At 45.4% G+C, this 20,962-nt stretch overlaps 1 protein-coding gene across 1 annotated transcript in view; it reads left to right on the top strand.

Moving 5' to 3' along the window:
- tafa4b (TAFA chemokine like family member 4b) overlaps positions 1-19,027 on the top strand; it is a 63,554-nt gene extending 44,527 nt beyond the window's left edge. Inside the window, exons 4-5 of the mRNA XM_083770563.1 lie at positions 14,344-14,468; positions 17,907-19,027. Of these exons, the coding sequence (XP_083626689.1) occupies positions 14,344-14,468; positions 17,907-17,918 (137 nt within the window). The 3' untranslated portion in view covers positions 17,919-19,027. The remainder of the gene's footprint in view (positions 1-14,343; positions 14,469-17,906) is intronic.
- Positions 19,028-20,962: the final 1,935 nt, after the last annotated feature.

The following is a 20,962-nucleotide window of genomic DNA, read 5'->3' as shown; positions in this document are numbered from 1 at the left end:
CCCCAAAAAATTATTTGGGGACCTCCCTGCAGGCTGCGGGGCCTCAACACCCAGTTTTGGAACCACTGCTTTAATGCAACCCATGTAATTATTTATACCCATTTCAATGAAACATTGATTGGAATTTGTGCTCGGGGTAGAAAAAACAATGCAATACAAATTTGCATTGGCGTAAACATATAAAAATACTCTTAGAAAATGAATAAAACAGTGTCTGGTGCATAATAAAAGCCCACTAGGGGAGTTGCATGTCCTGAACTGATGAGTTCCGGGCCCTCACTGTCTCAGGAAATGAACAGGTCTGGTCTTAACTTGAGAAAGACCTCACGGTCGAAACGTTGTACTGTATGTCCTGTCCTGCCTGCTGTGTCGCTGAATAAAAGTTTTCTGGAGCATTACAAAGGGAGTTGCGAGCCCATACTTTTGTCCAGGTCTGGTCTTAATAGGCCTACATGTAACCCTGAGGACAAACAGCACATTGGCTGCCTGGCTGGATGAGGGGTCCTTTGAAATGGTACAATTATCACAGAAACCTGTCGGTTTCCATGCCACACTTCAATCAGTCAGTCAATCAATCAATCAATCAATCTTATTGTCTCAACACAATTGCAGATTGTCTCAACACAATTGCAAATGAGGTGAAACTCTTATTTATGCAAACTTTCACGTTTGCAGTTCAAGGAGTAAAAATACAATAAGAAGTCGGGGGGGGGGGGGGGTATAATACAAAAAAAGCCTGAAACGTATTAAAATCTGTATAACGTCAATTAAAATAAAGGTGGTGGGTGCAACATGAAGCATTGCTTTAGTTCATGGCATGCAGGACCTGAGAGTCAAATGCCACCGTTGTATTCATCTTCAAATCATTCCCTGAATCATTCCCTGAAGAAAAGACCTCCTAGAGATCGAAACGTTGGATAATAATAAATATACAGCATCGTGGCTACGAGTGTGCGGCCTTTTTCTCATTTTCACTTATTTACTGCCTTAGGCCAGCACCTCACCAACACTGGCGTGCGCCCTTTTCCTGTTTTGTCTACACATTAATTTTCAAATCAGCCACATGTCTTTACACACTCATTCAAAGTGCATTCACAACAAGGCAGTCTATGTCTCCCTCCTACACTCTTCATTCAGAATATTGTATGACTCAAAGGTTATAACTGAAATCCAATGTCTTGCTTTAGGCCTGCTCTTGTATACCCATGCATTACGCTCCCTACTTTAGCTTATAGCTCACTCCTTGGCTAATTCATGGAGCATCTTAACCCATTCTGACCTGAGATCAGATTCATACGAGGTTTCCGCCGGACACACACTGGTCTGATGAACCCATTCTGACCTGAGATCAGATTCTAAAAATGTCAGTCGCTCTTCGATTTTTTTCAAAAATAGCAGACCTACAAGCTCGTATCGCGCCACTCGGTGGCGCGATATGAGCTTGTAGATCTGCTATTTTTAAATAGCTAAAGCATAACATGATGCTGACACCAAAATGGGTGCCCGTTCAGAATGGGTTAAAGGTGTAGTGAAATGGCTTTTTTGGGCATTTTATTTTTAAGTTTCAGCCTTTCAGACGGCAGGATCTTAGTTTCCGAACCAATCAGAGCGTCGCATCCCTCCAGGCTATGGGGATGTAGGTCCGTCTCATGCACGACCACGTGCACGCACATGCACAGTGGTTTTGTTTACAAGTGACAGAGAGACCTGCAGCAAAGCCAGGGGGTTATCTCTAACCTGTACACAACCTTACATACATATTTTAGCGTCATGATTAAGCTTAAAGCGAGTAACACACTGTCTGGATGTCATCATGAATAGGATTAAAAACGGGAGGATTTCTGTAATCAGTGGCAGCTGTGTTTGGACGGACGCGCAGGAATGGGACTCAAACGGCTGAGTTTCATTTCTATTGGCTTTTATTGATGTGGGCCTCGACACGTCATCACGCAGTACGTTTTCGTTTTAAGAAAGTATTTACATTCGGCATCCATTGTTAGGTATGCCCATATGATGACATATGATATGCTCTAAAAGTGTGAAAAACACATTTCACTACACCTTTAACACCCATGACGCCAAAACGCTTCGGAACCCATCAGATGACGGGTTAAGATTGAACCCTGAAGGTCTCCATACCCGTCAGATGGCAGGTTGTAAGGTTTATATCAATTCCAATCAGCCGAAGCTCAACACTAACCTTTCGTGCTGCCCAGGCTGCTAGACAGCGCCTACGTTCTTCCCATCATGAGGATCAATGCCTCCCATAAGGATCCACTCATTGTCGTTTCTTTGCTTTCTCTGAAAAATACTCCAACGTTGTTGTTTTACAATTTACAATTTACAATTTAGGCATTTAGCAGACGCTCTTAATCCAGAGCGATTTACATTAAAGGGATTGTGACATTAAAAAAAAGTTTTGGAATTGTTCTTGTTTTTTTTAGCTTTTCTAATCTCAATTGCACCCAAAAAACATGAACTTTTAACATTCAGTAGACTTTCTGTGGTCTGGGGTTTTCTGGCTCAAACAGGTGCTCTGATTTGCCGGCAGTAAGTGATGTAAGAGCCTGCAAATCCCATATATGTCAATGGGATTTGCCAGCAGATGTCACTGTTTTCACTGTGTTGCCTGTTTTCATTGCAGCTCAAAGGGCTTCCAAACCCCAAAGAAAACTTCAGACCACAGAAAATCCACTGAATGTTCAAAGTTCAGGTTTCGTGGGTGTAATTGAGGTCATAAAACCTAAAAGAAAAAAGAAAAAAAAAAGAAAATTAATGTCATAAAACCTTTAAGCAAGAACAAAAAAAGCATGGGAATAGATCACATAAAAACATTTATCAAGAAACATGCGTAAGCTAAGAAAGTAAAAGTGGAATATCTATATAATGAAGCTATACATATAAACTATACATCTATACTACTATGCTATACATATGTACTATGACGTGCTATGACTACATACAATGCAATTATAGTGCTGTCTACGGAACATGCTATAAGTCTGTATCAAATGCTATCTAAGTCTACAGAAATGCTATCTAAGGCGGTGGGGTAAGTGCTATGGGCCATGATGGAGTCTGAAAAGGTGGGTTTTCAGACTACGGCGGAAGATTGGGAGTGATGCTGCAGTTCTGACTGCAATGGGAAGTGCATTCCACAGTTTTGGAGCCAGAAGGGAGAAGAGTTTGGGACGTGTGGAGCGTTGTCCCGGCGTTTTTAGTGAGGGCACTTCCAGCTTCCCTGCGTTGGCTGATCTGAGTGCGCGCGAGGGTTTGTAGGGTTCAGTCCAATCCGCCCGACGTTCAGATGTAAATAGTGATTTCTGATCGCATCGCCCAAGCCATGTTAACGCTTAAAACTAAGACATGTCGGCTGCTGCTCGTAAAGCTTGTTGCTCCTCCTCCTCTTGCTGTATTGGGCTGTGTGGGCCGGAAATAGTTGGCGCGAATTCACAGATATTGCCTGGCTGCCTGCGGTAATTTCACATGAAGACAAAATGTTAAGAGCAGAGCTATCAGCGGCAAGTTTAACTGAATTGTATTTGTTGCAACAAAATGGTTAATTGTGATAAATCGAATATGTCCTAACTGATGCAAAAGTGTTTTTCTTTTTTTTAAGACAAAGATTCCCCCCCACCCCTCACTCCAGGCACCGCAACCTCAGCAGTGGAAGCGATTGTGTTGATACCTTTGCGATGATCTAAGACTGATAGCAGGCTCACGTAATGCTGGAACGCCTCCTCCCAGCACTCGTAAACAATTACACAAATAGCTAGGGGGGGTGAATATCTTTGGTCCGACATGCAATAGTCTGACACCCTACCCAAAACCATAACCTAACCCTAACCCCATGCAATAGTCTGACACCCTACCCACAACCATAACATAACCCTAACCCCATGCAATAGTCTGACACCCTACCCAAAACCATAACCTAACCCTAACCCCATGCAATAGTCTGACACCCTACCCAAAACCATAACATAACCCTAACCCCATGCAATAGTCTGACACCCTACCCAAAACCATAACCTAACCCTAACCCCATGCAATAGTCTGACACCCTACCCAAAACCATAACCTAACCCTAACCCCATGCAATAGTCTGACACCCTACCCAAAACCATACCCTAACCCTAACCCCATGCAATAGTCTGACACCCTACCCAAAACCATAACCTAACCCTAACCCCATGCAATAGTCTGACACCCTACCCACAACCATAACCTAACCCTAACCCCATGTCGGAGACTCAGAGCCACCGGTGAGTCTTAACCGGCCACGCATGTCGGACTGTTTGTACGTCGGACCAACGTATGCCCCCCTGCTACAGGAAATGTACCACTCCAGAATTGTAGCAGGGGAAATGTACCGCCTTGCTGTTGACCTTCATCACTGGCCCACTCATCCAATAGCCTTTTGACTTTTTCCACGACCATCACAAGTCATTACGCACAGCTGTTAATGTTTTGCCCTGACAGACAAGGTAGAGGAGGGGGTGTCACGCCAGAGCCGCCGCCGCCCCCTCTGGTGCAGCGTGAGAAAAGCTGTGTGGCGCGCTCCAACTCCGTAATGGCACTCACAAGCCATGCTCATTAGTTCTAAATAACACGCTCGCAGTGCAAAGCACCGTCGTTGACGCCATAATGGCCACATTAACGAGCATTACACAGCCATTGGTTTTTAGAACCACTTACTGCCACAGAGATCGTGCATCATAACAGTGTGTAGGGGGCCACTGTGCTCCCACGGTGCGTCTGGGTAATTTATTGCGGTGACTCTGCAACATTCTTCGATTCGTATTAGCTCTCCCTTCTGGTCATTCCCAGCATGTCTTTAACCGCTTAACCCATTCTGAACAGGCACCCATTTTGGTGTTAGCATCATGTTATGCTTTAGCTATTGAAAAATAGCAGATCTACAAGCTCATATCGCGCCACCGAGTGGCGCGATACGAGCTTGTAGGTCTGCTATTTTTTGAAAAATCGAAGAACGACTGACATTTTTAGAATCTGATCTCAGGTCAGAATGGGTTTGTGTGTCAGTGTGTGTGTCCAGTGGAAACCTCGTGTGAATCTGATCTCAGGTCAGAATGGGTTAAACCATATCAACGTTGTTGACCGGGGTCCCCCAGGGGTCTATGCTTGGCCCCGTCCTTTTCTTCTCTCTCTCTATACACCAAATATCCTTGGTGAAAATATAATATCACAATGCGTCGACACAGCACAAAGAAAATATTATTAACCACAAAATAACATTAAAATGTTATATTATTTGTAGGAAAGACTACCCCAGCCACTCTCCTTCTGGGTTTTGGTTCAGGAGTTTGATGACATCTTGAGCATAAGCATTTGGGTCCTTTATGTGTCTACAATACATCCATACCTTCATCTGATATTCTCTGCTATGATACAGTTTCTGTAGTTATGATAGGATAACAAGATGACATAAGGTAAACCATAATTGATTCTTGTGTGGGAAAATCATAGCAGCAACAACAGTAAGGATATACTGAGTGACTAAGGTAGGTAATGACTAACAATAGACTTCTGTGTTTATCTGCACTGCCTGTTGTCTGCCTTCCCTCTCTGTCTCATTTCCATACGTCTGAGGTGTCTCCATGTTTCCTCCCCAATCATTATCACTTCTCCTCTCTCTCCGTCTCTGTCTCTCAGACATGGTTCTTATTCTTACACCAGGCTTGAGAGGATTTGTCCGTGTTCGATGTGCATAATTCTTCCTGAAAGCCCATTTCGAAGGCCTTTTGTTTGGAAACAATAATGCGCCACAGAACCGAGATCTTCTCGAGGACGCAATGTAAACGGCGCCATTTCCCAGAGGCTTATCCAGGTTGGAGAAAACGTTGTGGATTTATCCTCTCTCTTGCTCTCATCCACACTGGAGGGGAGGGGGATTGACGGAGGTTTCAGAGAGAAGGTATTAAGGTATTTTCTGTCGTCCGGCTGTCTCCTGTCTAGACTGAGGGTTAAATGTGTGAATGCATTGCTCTCACATTGTAGGTCTAAGTCCTGCACACTGCAAGATTTGGGCATCCGAACTATTGGAGACATAGTCGTAGTTTTGGCTCCTTCATTCGTCTTCAGGTTAAGTGTGCAGGTCCCCATATAAGAACGATGTCTTCATATACTTGCACGTCAGGGATTATGTTGAGACATGCGTGTGTCCACTCCATCCACTTATGGAAGGGACGCAGAGAGGGACAGACTTGCGTTATCTCTAGTCCATAACTTATTCAGGAGCTCACCCTCACTGCAGGGTATTTACGACGCGCTGAGTACGGAGATAAATGGGGATCTTTGGGATAAGGCTCTAGAGAACATCCACAAACTGCTGCGCCAAGTCTAGGCACTGTCTTGTTCAATTTCAATTTATCCACAGACTTCATTACGCGAAAACAGAGTTACACCAAATCCCCATTCTGTGACAAGTGCCATACTGAAGAAGCCACTCTCCTTCCACAGTTAATGTTGTCTGCGTTGTCCTGATTACTAAGCATTGGCTTTCCAAAGTTTGCAGGACTGTTTTGTACAAAATGCCTCAGGTCATGAACGCGGCTTCCGATTGCCGTCAAACTTTGTACGCACATCCTCACTTTTCCAAATAAGATATGCCACCAAACATTGTTTAAACCAGCCTCATGGTGGCACTATAACGGGCAGATTCACGCTTGAACTGTATGTCTTACAATCAACATATTGTTTTCACAGGATTCTGTGGCATTTCGGTCTAAAATCTGCCATTATGACACCATCAAGGCCCGCCAAAATACATTTTTAGTCAACTAACTGTAGATTTAGTCAACTACAGCAACATTTGGCTTTAGAGACACTTGGATCATATAGATACGAGCATTTTTCACATTTTAATGTATGTAGTGTAGCAATCTGGGAACCAATCTGCAAAACAAAGGGACCAACAGCGCCTTCTTTTCCTTTAGGTCAGTCTTGAGAGACTAGTAGTGTAGTAATAAAAATGACCTTTAACCTTGCTGTATGTGTGGCTGCATGTCCTCTGCATCTGTTGAAAACTGTCCATCCTGTCACTGTGGACTTCTCTCTGAATCTTTCTGCTCCCTCGGTCCTCCCCGGACATAGTTTGTGACGTGTCCCAAATGGTTATTTGCTTTCGGAGGAGCCGAAAACCGGAAAGCGAGTCAGCCCTCCAAGCCGCTTGCGGCGTCAAAACAGCGAGTGTATAACCAGTGTACGACTAGCAGCCTGTTCTCGTCCGCTCGCCGAAAGTGTTGACTGTCCCGTTATTGGATGGACCGTCTCCTCTGGAGAGCATGACTGCACCGTCTGGAGGATGGGGTAAAAAAGGCCGTGGACTGCAAAGGGATGTTTTAGATCTGACAAAACCTTCTTCTGCGTGCTCATATCCTGGAATGTCAACATAACATGCATGCAGGCTGCATGCGTGTGTTTGAACGGTTTGAGAGTGAAATAAGTATCCCGTTTGATTAAACTGCAGAGATACTGAAGTAACGGCTACTTCAGTATCGGGTTACTCAGTAACGGTGATCAACAAAGCTACTGAAGCAACACATTACATAATGGCTTGATCTTTATTCATACAATCGTGCTGTTTTTTTGTGCATGGTGTGGGAGAAATGAGGATGCATGTCAAATAGCTCATACATGAGGAATACAGCATCTAATAATAGACGACATGACATGTCCAGGAGTAGCGAGTGAGAGGAATTGGAATGTGGCTGTCAGTCCAGAATGTGGCTGTCAGTCCAGAATGTGGCTGTCAGTCCAGAATGTGGCTGTCAGTCCAGAATGTGGCTGTCAGTCCAGAATGTGGCTGTCAGTCCAGCCGGCTTGATTCCTTTGGACACGCATATAATCCTCTTCACTCTGAGGCGGGACTAAAGCGCGAGGGGAGATGATGCGAGTGGAGTGAGCCAGTGTGGAAGTTGGGGTATTGGAATTTGGGACTCACTCTTTCATTGGTGTGTCGCTCCAGGTTGTGGCTAAACTCTTAACATTTCACTTCACAAAAACATGCCTAAACCTAATCCTAACCCTTACTTCACAAAAACTATGCCTAAATCTAACTCCAATCTAGGGATGTCCAATATTGACTTTTTTGCCGATATCCCGATATTGCCAACTCCTAATTTCCGATACCGATATCAACCGATATATGCGGTCGTGGAATTAACACAACATGCTTAATTTTATAGTGATGCCCTGCTGGATGCATTGATGAATGTAACAAGGTTTTCCAAATAAAAATAAACATCATACATTCAGGAGAAATGTAAATGAATTAAAACCGATATTGATATTAAACTTTTATGCAGCAAGGGCAGAATCCTATTCTTCCGACCGACGCCCCGTCGCGACGGTGCGTCGATCCGTCGCGACGCACCGTCGAAAGGTCCTATTTCGGTCGGTCGGTCCGTCGTTCCCGTCGGTCGGTCCGTCCGTCGCTCCGTCGCTCCGTCGCTCCGTCGCTCCGTTGCTCCGTCGCTCCGTCGGTCGGTCGCTCCGTCGGTCGGTCCGTTTTTGCGTCGCGACGGACCGTCGGTCGCAGGGTTAGGGTGGATGGATTGATTCTGCCCTTGCTGCCCAAATGGTAACTCTGTCATTTCTCTACCGTTTTGGACGGGGGTGGTCTCTTTGGAATCGTGTGGCCCCCCTGGAGGTTTCTATGGGGGTCTCGAGGTTCGGGGACCCCTGGGGACCCCCACGGACCCCCAAATGGTAACTCTGTCATTTCTCTACCGTTTTGGAGGGGGTGGGCTCATTTGAATCGTGTCGCCCCCCTGGAGGTTTCTATGGGGGTCTCGAGGTTCGGGGACCCCTGGGGACCCCCAGGGACCCCCAAATGGTAATGTCACCTGTGGACACTAACTGTAATTGTCTCGCTGTCTCGCTGCTGCGCTGCGCCGCACAGACAGCAGCTTGTGTCAGTTGTGTGTGTAACATGTGCGTTCGTGCCGTGTTGCTGGTATATTATTATTATTATTATATTTTTTGCGCCGCCGCGTTGTCTCGCTGCTGCGCTCTTGTGTGTAACATGTGCGTTCGTGTTGCTGGTATAGATATTATTGTTATTATTATTATATATCATATCCTGCTTCCCAGCCTCCCCGTCCTGGACGGCGCAGAACAGCGTTGGATCGCCGGCCGCCTATCGTTGATCGCCCGCCGTCTCCTCGAGGACCGCCGACGCAGATGGTTTACTGCTATATGCCATAGTGTTTATTATAGCTACTATTATTATTGGGCATTTGCTAACTTAACGGTGTGGCACGTATTATTGTAGTGTACAGTACATTGGGTACAGCGGTCATTCAGGCTTCAGAGGGCTGCTTACAGGGGTGGAATATTCTCAGGGTTGGCTTCACCTGTCTCTTAGCGCCCCTATATTGGTGAACATGCATGTTTGTATTTTACTGCTGTGATTTTCGATAGAAGTGTTATCCTATTTTGATATAGGCTTATTGCAGTGATCGTTGGTGTGCACTTGATTTGCCGTGGCATCTTTTGTGGTCGTGTGTACTAATGTGTATACGATAATATATGTGCGCTAATCTTTGGGCTGCTTAGGAGATTGGGTGGGAACAAACACTGTGCTATTATCCAGATTCCTGAGGTGGACATTTCAAGAGGAGCTTGTGATTATTGCTTGCCTAGGATACAGTGTGTTAAGTTATGAGAAGTTCTGCAGCTTACACGTTGCATTCGGAGAAAAGATTAGATCCATTTAGCCAAGCATGGCATATTTATTATTATATTAAGGGCTCCCTGTCACGCATCATTCTCACGGTGACAGACCCAATACAATACAATCACTGAATGAAAAAACACCGGTCCGCTCCACACACAGGCAGTGGTCATGTGACCCGAGTTACCTGATCACGCCATAGCTAGACAAACATGCATCCCATACCTTGCGCCTTGGCGCCTCACAGTGGCACAAGCACAACACTGCATATCACACAGAACAGCAGTACAGAATTGCACACAATACACAAGTGAGGACATACATCCCGTCAAATCTCAACACAGTGCCTATTTATATTGCTATTTGCTACGTTTTAATAATTGCCAGTCATACAGTATAAATTGCCACATTGTTATACCTATACATTTACGTATTTTACTTGTATAGTGTTATATTTGATATCCTGCTACATGATTTTATACTTACCTGTTTTATCTCCGAGCTTATAATAAACTTTGTTACTTTTCTATATACGACCTGCCTGCTGCCCTTATCCGTTTTTCTCAAGCAATGACAATTTCACTGGAGCGCAGCGCTATATGCACGCAGACAGCACATGATACAGGCCTACATCCCGTCCCAAACACTGAGGACAGTGAGGAGGTAAAGTAAACTTGTTTATAATGTGGCAAGAAAAATATATTCCAATTACTTTTCGGTGCGCACTCACCATGAATCCAAGCAGAGGTCCTCACAAGTATAGGTAAAACACAGTCCCAATGGCCCGTGCGCAAAAAGTTGATATTTAACATTGGCTATAATCTGCCAAATCTCAACCGATTGGTATAATTCCAAATGGTATACACTCAATGAAATTTATATTTTCCATTTTTCATGGGCGTATAAGTCATAGAGCCAGAGAAAGGAGAGATATGGTATAGGGAAACACTAAGCCCTGTTAGCCATGCAGCCTATTATATGTTTCATGAGCTGTGGTGGCTTCACTGATATACAACCTTTATTCAAATAGTTGCAAATGTATTAATAAAAATACTGAGCATGTATGTTTGATATAAGGCCAAACCTCATTTGAAAGAATATATTCAGAGTATACTCTTCATTAGCAAACTGTACCAAACGAAGGAAAAAACCCCGCGGGGATAACTGACGTTATAAGAAGATAACGCCCCTGCATGACACCTCCCTGGCCACCGTATAGCGCATTGACAGGTCTGTCTGTCTGTCTGTCGTAGCATGCAGATAGACAGATAGTTTGACAACAGCGGCTGACACATGTTCATTGATTATGATTAATAGGCCTACTGTATACAGCTACTGCATGTGCTGCTGGATCGTCGATAAATTGACTATAGGCCTACTGGACTTTGATGTTATACTGCACGGATATAAGCGAACCAGTTTATCAATGTTGGATAGTTGGATACCTGCATGCGCTCTTTGCATGTGCACGGCAGATGGAGAGAGAGAGAGAGAGAGAGAGAGAGAGAGAGAGAGAGAGAAAGAGAGAGAGAGAGAGAAATGAGCTCCGTTCATTGGCTTTATAGGCAAGTGCAGAAGGTTTATAACGACAGGTGCCCACCTTAGAGTAGCCTATATATATTAACTTATTATTATTGGCTTATTATTTTGCCAGCGGGTGCTTTGGCTCTTGCGCGGAGTTGACGCCGTTGTCTATAGGCCTACGTGCCAGGATGATTTTAAATAAATATGTCTCTGTCTCTGCGTCTCTAGAGCTATAAAATATATAGCACACATCATGTGTGACACATGTGTGCACATACACACACACACACACACACACACACACACACACACACACACACACACACACACACACACTTTCGTTAATAATAACTTATGCTAATTATTACTGAACCATTTTAGATGTTTATATTTCACCAACAGGCATGATATGAATTTATAGGAATAATAGGCCATCAGTGGCCACCGGTCGACTCCATTTTGCGCATTACGGCGCCTAGATTGAAATGACCACATTAATCAACAATAGACCATACTGTTCATTGAAAATAGCTGCAAAATCACTATAGTTGTGATGGGATAAAGTAGACCTTTTAAGTATAGTTACCAAGTAGGCCTACCATTAACCCCGCGATGCTGAGCGTGTGTTCCAGCTAAACCTAAGGGTAGGTCTATAGATTTTTAGGGTTAATTATTAGGACCCGATTTTTAATTTCATTCAGAGGGAGAGTCAAGGTATATATTTTATATATAGTGAAACATACATTTCATCGATATCCTTCATCGTCTTCATTTCTTTCATAGTTAAAGCAATTGCTAAGTGGTCTATTGTCTAAAAAAAACACACAAGTATGAACAGTAGACATCTATTCATCATTATTTATTTCAAATCAAAATACAAACCACTGTCACCAACTCGTCTCGAAGTTCGCGCACACACACACACACACACACACACACACACACACACACACACACACAACGAACGGTGTGGTCACGGTACCGCTGGCTGGCCTCTGTTTTAACGTTAACGTCAAAGTCCAGTAGGCCTATAGTCCATTTATCGACGATCCAGCAGCACAGTAGCTGTATACAGTAGGCCTATTAATCATAATCAATGAACATGTGTCAGCCGCTGTTGTCAAACTGCCCCCCCCCCCCTATCTGTCTATCTGCATGCTACGACAGACAGACAGACCTGTCAATGCGCTATACGGTGGCCAGGGAGGTGTCATGCAGGGGCGTTATCTTCTTATAACGTCAGTTATCCCCGCGGGGGTTTTTCCTTCGTTTGGTACAGTTTGCTAATGAAGAGTATACTCTGAATATATTCTTTCAAATGAGGTTTGGCCTTATATCAAACATACATGCTCAGTATTTTTATTAATACATTTGCAACTATTTGAATAAAGGTTGTATAAGTGAAGCCACCACAGCTCATGAAACATAATCGGCTGCATGGCTAACAGGGCTTAGTGCTTCCCTATACCATATCTCTCCTTTCTCTGGCTCTATGACTTATAGGCCCATGAAAAATGGAAAATATAAATTTCATTGAGTGTATACAATTTTGGAATTATACCAATCGGTTGAGATTTGGCAGATTATAGCCAATGTTAAATATCAACTTTTTGCGCACGGGCCATTGGGACTGTGGCGGCGGTGTTTTACCTATAGGCCTACTTGTGAGGACCTCTGCTTGGATTCAGGATGAGTGCGCACCGAAAAGTAATTGGAATATATTTTTCATAATAAACACTATGGCATATAGCAGTAAACCATCTGCGTCGGCGGTCCTCGAGGAGACGGCGGGCGATCAACGATAGGCGGCCGGCGATCCAACGCTGTTCTGCGCCGTCCAGGACGGGGAGGCTGGGAAGCAGGATATGATATATAATAATAATAACAATAATATCTATACCAGCAACACGAACGCACATGTTACACACAAGAGCGCAGCAGCGAGACAACGCGGCGGCGCAAAAAATATAATAATAATAATAATATACCAGCAACACGGCACGAACGCACATGTTACACACACAACTGACACAAGCTGCTGTCTGTGCGGCGCAGCGCAGCAGCGAGACAGCGAGACAATTACAGTTAGTGTCCACAGGTGACATTACCATTTGGGGGTCCCTGGGGGTCCCCAGGGGTCCCCGAACCTCGAGACCCCCATAGAAACCTCCAGGGGGGCGACACGATTCAAATGAGCCCACCCCCTCCAAAACGGTAGAGAAATGACAGAGTTACCATTTGGGGGTCCGTGGGGGTCCCCAGGGGTCCCCGAACCTCGAGACCCCCATAGAAACCTCCAGGGGGGCCACACGATTCCAAAGAGACCACCCCCGTCCAAAACGGTAGAGAAATGACAGAGTTACCATTTGGGCAGCAAGGGCAGAATCAATCCATCCACCCTAACCCTGCGACCGACGGTCCGTCGCGACGCAAAAACGGACCGACCGACGGAGCGACCGACCGACGGAGCGACGGAGCAACGGAGCGACGGAGCGACGGAGCGACGGACGGACCGACCGACGGGAACGACGGACCGACCGACCGAAATAGGACCTTTCGACGGTGCGTCGCGACGGATCGACGCACCGTTGCGACGGGGCGTCGGTCGGAAGAATAGGATTCTGCCCTCCCTCCTTTTATGCAACTATCGGCCGATAATATCAGGAGGCCGATAATGTCGGACATTCCTACCCTAGCCCTTACCTCACAAACGCTATGCCGAACCCTAACCCTAACCCTTACCTCACAAATGCTATGCCTATAACCCTAACCCTAACCCTTACCTCACAAACACTATGCCTAACCCTAACCCTAACCCTTACCTCACAAATGCTATGCCTATAACCCTAACCCTTACCTCACAGGAATGATGCCTAAACCTAACCTCAAACCCCTGCACAGCTAGTCGACACACCGGGAAAAGAGACTCTCCCAGAAAAGAGACTCCCAGATTCTCCACAACCTTTCCGAACAGTTCGGAAAACCACGCCTTTCCGTTGTGAGGCTTTTAGGACCAGTTATTTTTAGCTTCTCGCCATTAAGACGACATGTACCGTATTATTATCATAAGGGCTTAAGTAGTGAACTTGGTCTCTGTCTGTTCTTCTGTCTGCTTTCAGCCTCCATCGTAGCCCAGAAGTGGTGGTGTCAGATGAGTCCGTGCATGGATGGAGAGGAGTGCAAGGTTCTCCCCGACCTGACCGGATGGTCCTGTAGCACTGGCAACAAGGTCAAAACCACCAAGGTGAGATAGCACCCTGTCTGTACTCCCAGGGCTGTATTTTGCATGTCTTAAGTACCAGGTCTTATTCCCTAACTTGAGTAAACTAAAGACCTGGAGGCGTGATCAATGCCATTTGGCTATTCTGAGTGTCAAAGAGCATTGATTACGCCTCCAGGTCTTTAGTTTACTCAAGTTATGGAATAAGACCTGGTACTTAAGACACGCAAAATACAGCCCCCGGTCTCCACAGTCATGTCACGAAGATGCAGCTATAAGAGCAGTCACTTCCTGGTTTTTAAACAGATGGTGGATGGAAAATGACGCTTGTGCGCGGCTGCAACTTGCAGGTGGCCGGTGACATTGGAAGCACCGCCCACGCTGCAAGTTTCAGCCGCGCACGAGCTTCTGCATCTTGCTTCTTCGTGACTCGACTGTCTGGGAGTACCCTGTATGTGCGTGCAGCCATGTAAAGTAACATTATATTCACTCAAGTACTGTACTCATGAGTACACTTTCGCGGCACTTTTACAATCTTCAATACTTACTCCACTACATCTCATGGGCCAATGTTGTACTTTTTACGTTTTACACTATTCTGATTATTGGACTGTGTGCGTGTGTGTGTGTGTGTGTGTGTGTGTGTGTGTGTGTGTGTGTGTGTGTGTGTGTGTGTGTGTGTGTGTGTGTGTGTGTGCGCGTTTATGTACACAATGGCACAGCTGGTTTCAAAGTAGTATTTCCTGTGTCTTCAGCACACCATTTTCAATCTAGCCAATAACAATTAAAGCCCAGTCTTTGATATAGAGCCATTTGTAATTGGATGCGAGGCCATCCACAAATTGAACGTAACAACAAAGAACATAAGTTATAACCCTATCAGCATTCACATCAAAGGCCCTCTTCACAAATAGAAACTGTGTCCAGAAAGAAATAACAGAAAGAAAATAAATGAATGTGCTTTTGAACACGCTCTACTTGGACCAACATTTGATGTTCAGAATTAACCTCGATCTCAGACGGAAATGATTCATTCCTGGGATGTTTTTGTCCTCCTCAGTTTTTTGTAAACAAACTTAATGAATGTTGTTCTTGCTTTGTATGGGGGAAAAGAAACAGAAGCTTGCTTACTAAATGGCAGGAGGATATTCGCGTAAATAAAGGACTTTTCTTTCTTTCTTTTTAAGACGCCCACACAAGCGAGTGGAGTATGAGAGCTTACTTTAAACATCAATGAAACTGCGTTGAAAAAACAAAGCACTTGTGGGCCCCCGAGTGAGCCTTGTTTTGTTCATGTGCCGTGAAGACCAACCGGTGAGGAGAGAAATGGCACGGGTGATTAAAAACTAACAAAAAGCACTCTGTGAAGCGTGAACCATTGTACAACACAACCAAAATGTGGCGGCATACAGTCTCGCAAAACAACATGCTATCTAATTGCCACCGTTCAGACGTGATAAATGGATTCCGATGTAGGTCCTTCATGGCCTTTGGTAAGCCGTCAGAGTGTGAAAGTTAATTTGCGGGACTGACGGCAGGGGCAGAGAGAGAGAGAGAGAGAGAGAGAGAGAGAGAGAGAGACGTAGTGGGAAGGAACAGGTGGGGTTTACTTACAGGTGAAACACAAAAAGAGAAACAGTTGCGGGCGGGTAGCGCCGCAAGAGTAATTACTACGAGAGATGGCATAACAGCCGAACATCTGTGGCGTTCATTAGAACACATTATGGCTGGGGCCTTCCGCCGAGGCCCACAATTAACCCATTTTGGGCGGGAACCCCTTTTGGTGTTTTAAACATTATGTTATAATTTAGCTATTGAAAAATAGCAGATCTACAACAAGCTCATATCATATGGCGCGCTTACAATCTTATATGTCTGCTATTTTTGAAAAGTCATGAAAATGTGTCACAAATCTTTGAATATATATTTCAGAGCAAACATTTTTTACTAAAATATTGGCTTCTGGGGGGGTCCCTGGAACTACATATTTTGATATGGGTGTCCGTGGCCCAGTAGAGATAGTTTGGGGGTCCTTGACATGGAAAAGGTTGAGCACCACAACATAGAAAAAAAAAATTTTGAAGCCTTTTTTTAATCGACCTCAGTCCAAAACGGGTTAAGAGTCGTAATTAAATTGGAGAGCGGGATAGACTGGAGGAACAGAGGCGCTGCTGGTGTAAGACGCCGGCACATGGAAATTAATGACCCAGTGCCCAAAACAACAACACCGGGAGCCATAGGTAGGAGTCATCCTGGCCCTGTAGCGCCTTTTTGCTCCATCTCTCCCTCTTTCTCTCCGTAGCTCTTTCCCTCCGTTCTCTTTCTCGCTATACCCATCCTGACTTGTCTAGCTGATCAGCTGTTAGGGGAGCGAGGGGCCGATGGCTGACTGCATCGCTGGACATTAATTGTGCATTTGCTAGGGCACTGAGGGACCGCGGAGCTGTTACTAGGAGACATGGTGGCAGATGTCACTGAAGATAGCTGCAGTGAAACGGCGACTCCCAGGCAACCGGGCGCTCTCGCTCTCTTTATCTCTATCTCCCTCCTTTATCTATCTTCAGCCTTCCCTATCCATGACCTCCATTCCCTTCCCTGGTCTCTCGTTCAAGATGATGATGATGATGTGTATCTTTGTGTGTTTCCTCCTACACGGTGTGGGTGTTATGTACAGAAACACATGTGTTGGCTGACCATACAGTATAGCCACAGAGTTTCTGTTTTTAGGGCTTTAAAACTGTGGTTGTTTTTTTTCCTCCCCCCCTGCCAATTCATATAGTTCAGGCTATCGGGGTCAAAGCTTAAATATATTCTCAACATAGATGTTCCGTTTTTTTTTTTTACTCGATATACTCTAGTCTATGATGCTCGTATAGAAAACAATTTCTGTATAACTTTCAGACCTGACTGCTAAAAATACCAAAATGCTGCACTTTCTACAGTTTCAACAAGCGGAGCCAAAGTGTTAACTAACTCATTACGGTATTTCCAAACAGCAGCTACATTTAAGCATTTATAATTATAAGCGTTAATTGAATTCACAGAATTAAATGAAAAGAGTTTAACCCATTTTGGGCGGGCACCCCTTTTGGTGTCAGCATCATGTTATGCTTTATCTATTGAAAAATAGCAGATCTACAAGCTCATATCGCGCCACCGAGTGGCGCGATACGAGCTTGTAGGTCTGCTATTTTTGAAAAATCGAAGAACGACTGACATTTTTTTAGAATCTGATCTCAGGTCAGAATGGGTTAATCAGACCCAGTGTGTGTCCGGCGGAAACCTCGTATAGAATCTGATCTCAGGTCAGAATGGGTTAAGACTCCAGATCTTCCCTTCCCGTAGAACAGTGTACAATAGACACATCAAGTGTGCAGCGGGCCAACGTAAGTCACTGCAGGTAATTACATGTTTCTGTGTCACTGGTTCACCCCTCTTCTCTGTGCTCTCTCTCCTTTCTAGGTCACGCGATAGCAAGAGCGTCGCTGAGCCACGGTTTGCAAGCTGAAACTCTGCACTGGGACTCCATGTGTAAAAAGGAAAGGATGACACGCCAAACCCATTATCTCACCGTTCAAGTCCCAAGTATCAATGAAAGGGAGTCTGTCACCCTGTCCAACAAAACGCGACGGGATCAAATTGTACTGAAGGACTGCTAATGCCCTTGGATGGATGGAGAGACGAGCATATTCCTGATCAAATGTACTGAGGGACTGCTAATGCCCTTTTGGATGGATGGATGGAGACGACTCAGACGAGCATATTCCTGCATTTTAAAACCAATGGACCACAACAACGATGACTGCCCAGGACAAACACAAACACATGCATGCACACGTGTGCACACACACGCACACACACGCACACATGCACACACACACACGCGCACACACACACACACACACACACACACGTGCACGCACGCACACACACACAAAGACTACAATTGCAGACTCCCTCAGAGCCAATAATGGATAGTGTGTATTGAGTCCAGCAAATGGCCGAGTCTTTCAAATGTCATTTCGAACAGAAGCCTTTGCGGATGAGGTGTGAGATTGGAAAACTAAAAACTGTGTTCACGCAGCGCTCCTTGGACATGATCCAAAACCTGTTATCAATCTGTAGCGCTCGCCCGCTGCTGTATTTGGGAATTACTGTCTTTTCACGATCTGGGGGGTGGGGGGGAAATGAAAGTGACCGATAGCGGCACGTAAGTAGCAAATGGGAAATTAGCGTCAAAATGTACTCTTGCGGGTCATGTCGGCATCACAGACCCATTTTACAGGAGTCATTTTGCGGTTCTAATTTAGGATTGCAAGCGTAGGATCATAACAACATATTAAAAAATCCATGTAAGATATTTGCACTAGTTGAAACCATTTTTGGGAATGTTTTTGTTTTTCTAGATGCCTCTCGTCTTTCGAACGTGGGAACGTCACATGCGGCGTCGAAAGGCGAGCAGGATATTTTGTAAGATGTCTGCGACTTGAAGTAGGAATATATATATATATATATCTATATCTTTGCCCCATTGTTCCTTTGTAGTACTTGGTTAAGAGCCGGCTCAAAAACGATAGAGCCATGCCTATACATACAGCTTGGTACAGTCTGTCGGCCATGACGCTATAGCGACCTGTGATATCTTAATTTCCGCCCACACATATTTCTCAGCGCAGCCTCAGAGGTTATATTATATCTTTGATCTATTATATTCTGTCTGTGACATTCTCTTGTGTTAACTGTTAAAAGAAGGCCCATAAAATGTTATGATGACACAGAGGAGGACGCGTCGTGTTTTACGCTAGTGTGCAAGTCAACATCGTTTGCCACGGGGGGGTGTGACGTGTTTGTGTTGTTGTTGTTGTTCTTTCTCACGAGCGTTGCATTCTTTACGTTTTTTTTTGTCTTTAAAAAAACCCGAAAGAAAACAGAAGAGGCACTGTAAATTTAATTCAACAGCAGTTGCACGACACAGAGGTCTACTCTTCTTTACCTTAGAAAACCCAAAAGAAAACAAAAGAGGCACTGTGTAAATACAGTTTACAGTTGCACACACAGAGGTCTCTCTTCTTTACCTTAACCCATTCTGAACGGGCACCCGTTTTGGTGTCGGCATCATGTTATGCTTTAGCTATTGAAAAATAGCAGATCTACAAGCTCATATCGCGCCACCGAGTGGCGCGATACGAGCTTGTAGGTCTGCTATTTTTTGAAAAATCGAAGAACGACTGACATTTTTAGAATCTGATCTCAGGTCAGAATGGGTTCGTCAGACCAGCGTGTGTCCAGTGGAAACCTCGTATGAATCTGATCTCAGGTCAGAATGTGTTAATTAGGAGAGCTTCCTCTGTGTGCTCAGTGCTCACACTGCCAATTGATTGCCTCCAGAAACTCCTACCTTTAGCATCACTGACACGTACGGAGATAATTGCCAGGGATAATAATGGCAGTTCAACCTTTTGCCAACATGTCTTTTCCCCCCCCCCACGACCCCCATCGGGCTCGATCATTACCGCGCCGAACACAATGGAACAGTGGACACAAAAACGCCTTTGTATCTCTCAATTATCTTTGTCCATTCTCCTCTCTCTCTCTCTCTCTACCTCCCCCCCCCCCCCCTCTCTCTCTCTCTCTCTCTATCTCCATCTCTGTGTTAAACAATGACAATATACTACCTAAAACCCTCCATGCTACTCTCCACTCTATCTTGTCCACGATACAGCTCATCGCTCTCATGCACTCATTTTTTTTTTACCGTTTCTCTCTCTCCCTCTCTCTCTCTCTCTCTCTCTCTCTCTCTCTCTGTCTCTCTCTCTCTCTCTCTCTCTCTCTCTCTCTCCCAAATACACACCATACATACATCATCCCGCCGCAAGACATTCTCCAACTGTCTCAGTCTGTCTGTCTGATATGTGAGTGTGTTGGGTCAGCGTGCCCAGGGGCAGGCCCATGGAGGCACACCCCCCCCCCAGCACACACACACACACACACACACACACAAACACTACTCACCCCCCCCCCCCCCCCCCCCCCCCCCCCCCCATCGTTCCTTCAGACACACTGCTTTGTGAGATATGATGAATCTATGGGAGCCCCGTTGCGTTGCTGCCTCTCTCCGGCTCCGGCGCATGAGCTCTGAGCCGGTGGGAGCTGGGGGGGGACAGTGGGGGGAGGTGGGGGGACAGTGGGGGGAGCTGGGGGGACAGTGGGGGGGACAGTGGGGGGAGCTGGAGGGACAGTGGGGGGAGTGGGGGGGGCTACCGGTGGCAGGCAGCTCCATTCTCTCATTACTGAGAGGCCTGGATAGCACTGGGCTTCTCCCGGGACCACTGACACGGAAATATTTTTAGGCCTACGGTGCAGTGCTGCTGCTGCTGCTGCTGCAGTCGGGCCAGTCACACCGCAATGCCCCGTTTCGGTTTCCCCACATAGCCGCATGCTCCACACAGCTACAATGGTCCACTTTTTAAGAGTAGGGGGGGGGTAAAAGCCTGATTTAGACTTTGTCATAATGGCGG

Source organism: Protomyctophum parallelum (assembly GCF_964188405.1).
Source record: "Protomyctophum parallelum genome assembly, chromosome: 8".
Taxonomy (NCBI): domain Eukaryota; kingdom Metazoa; phylum Chordata; class Actinopteri; order Myctophiformes; family Myctophidae; genus Protomyctophum; species Protomyctophum parallelum.
This window is presented reverse-complemented; position numbering and strand designations above follow the sequence as displayed.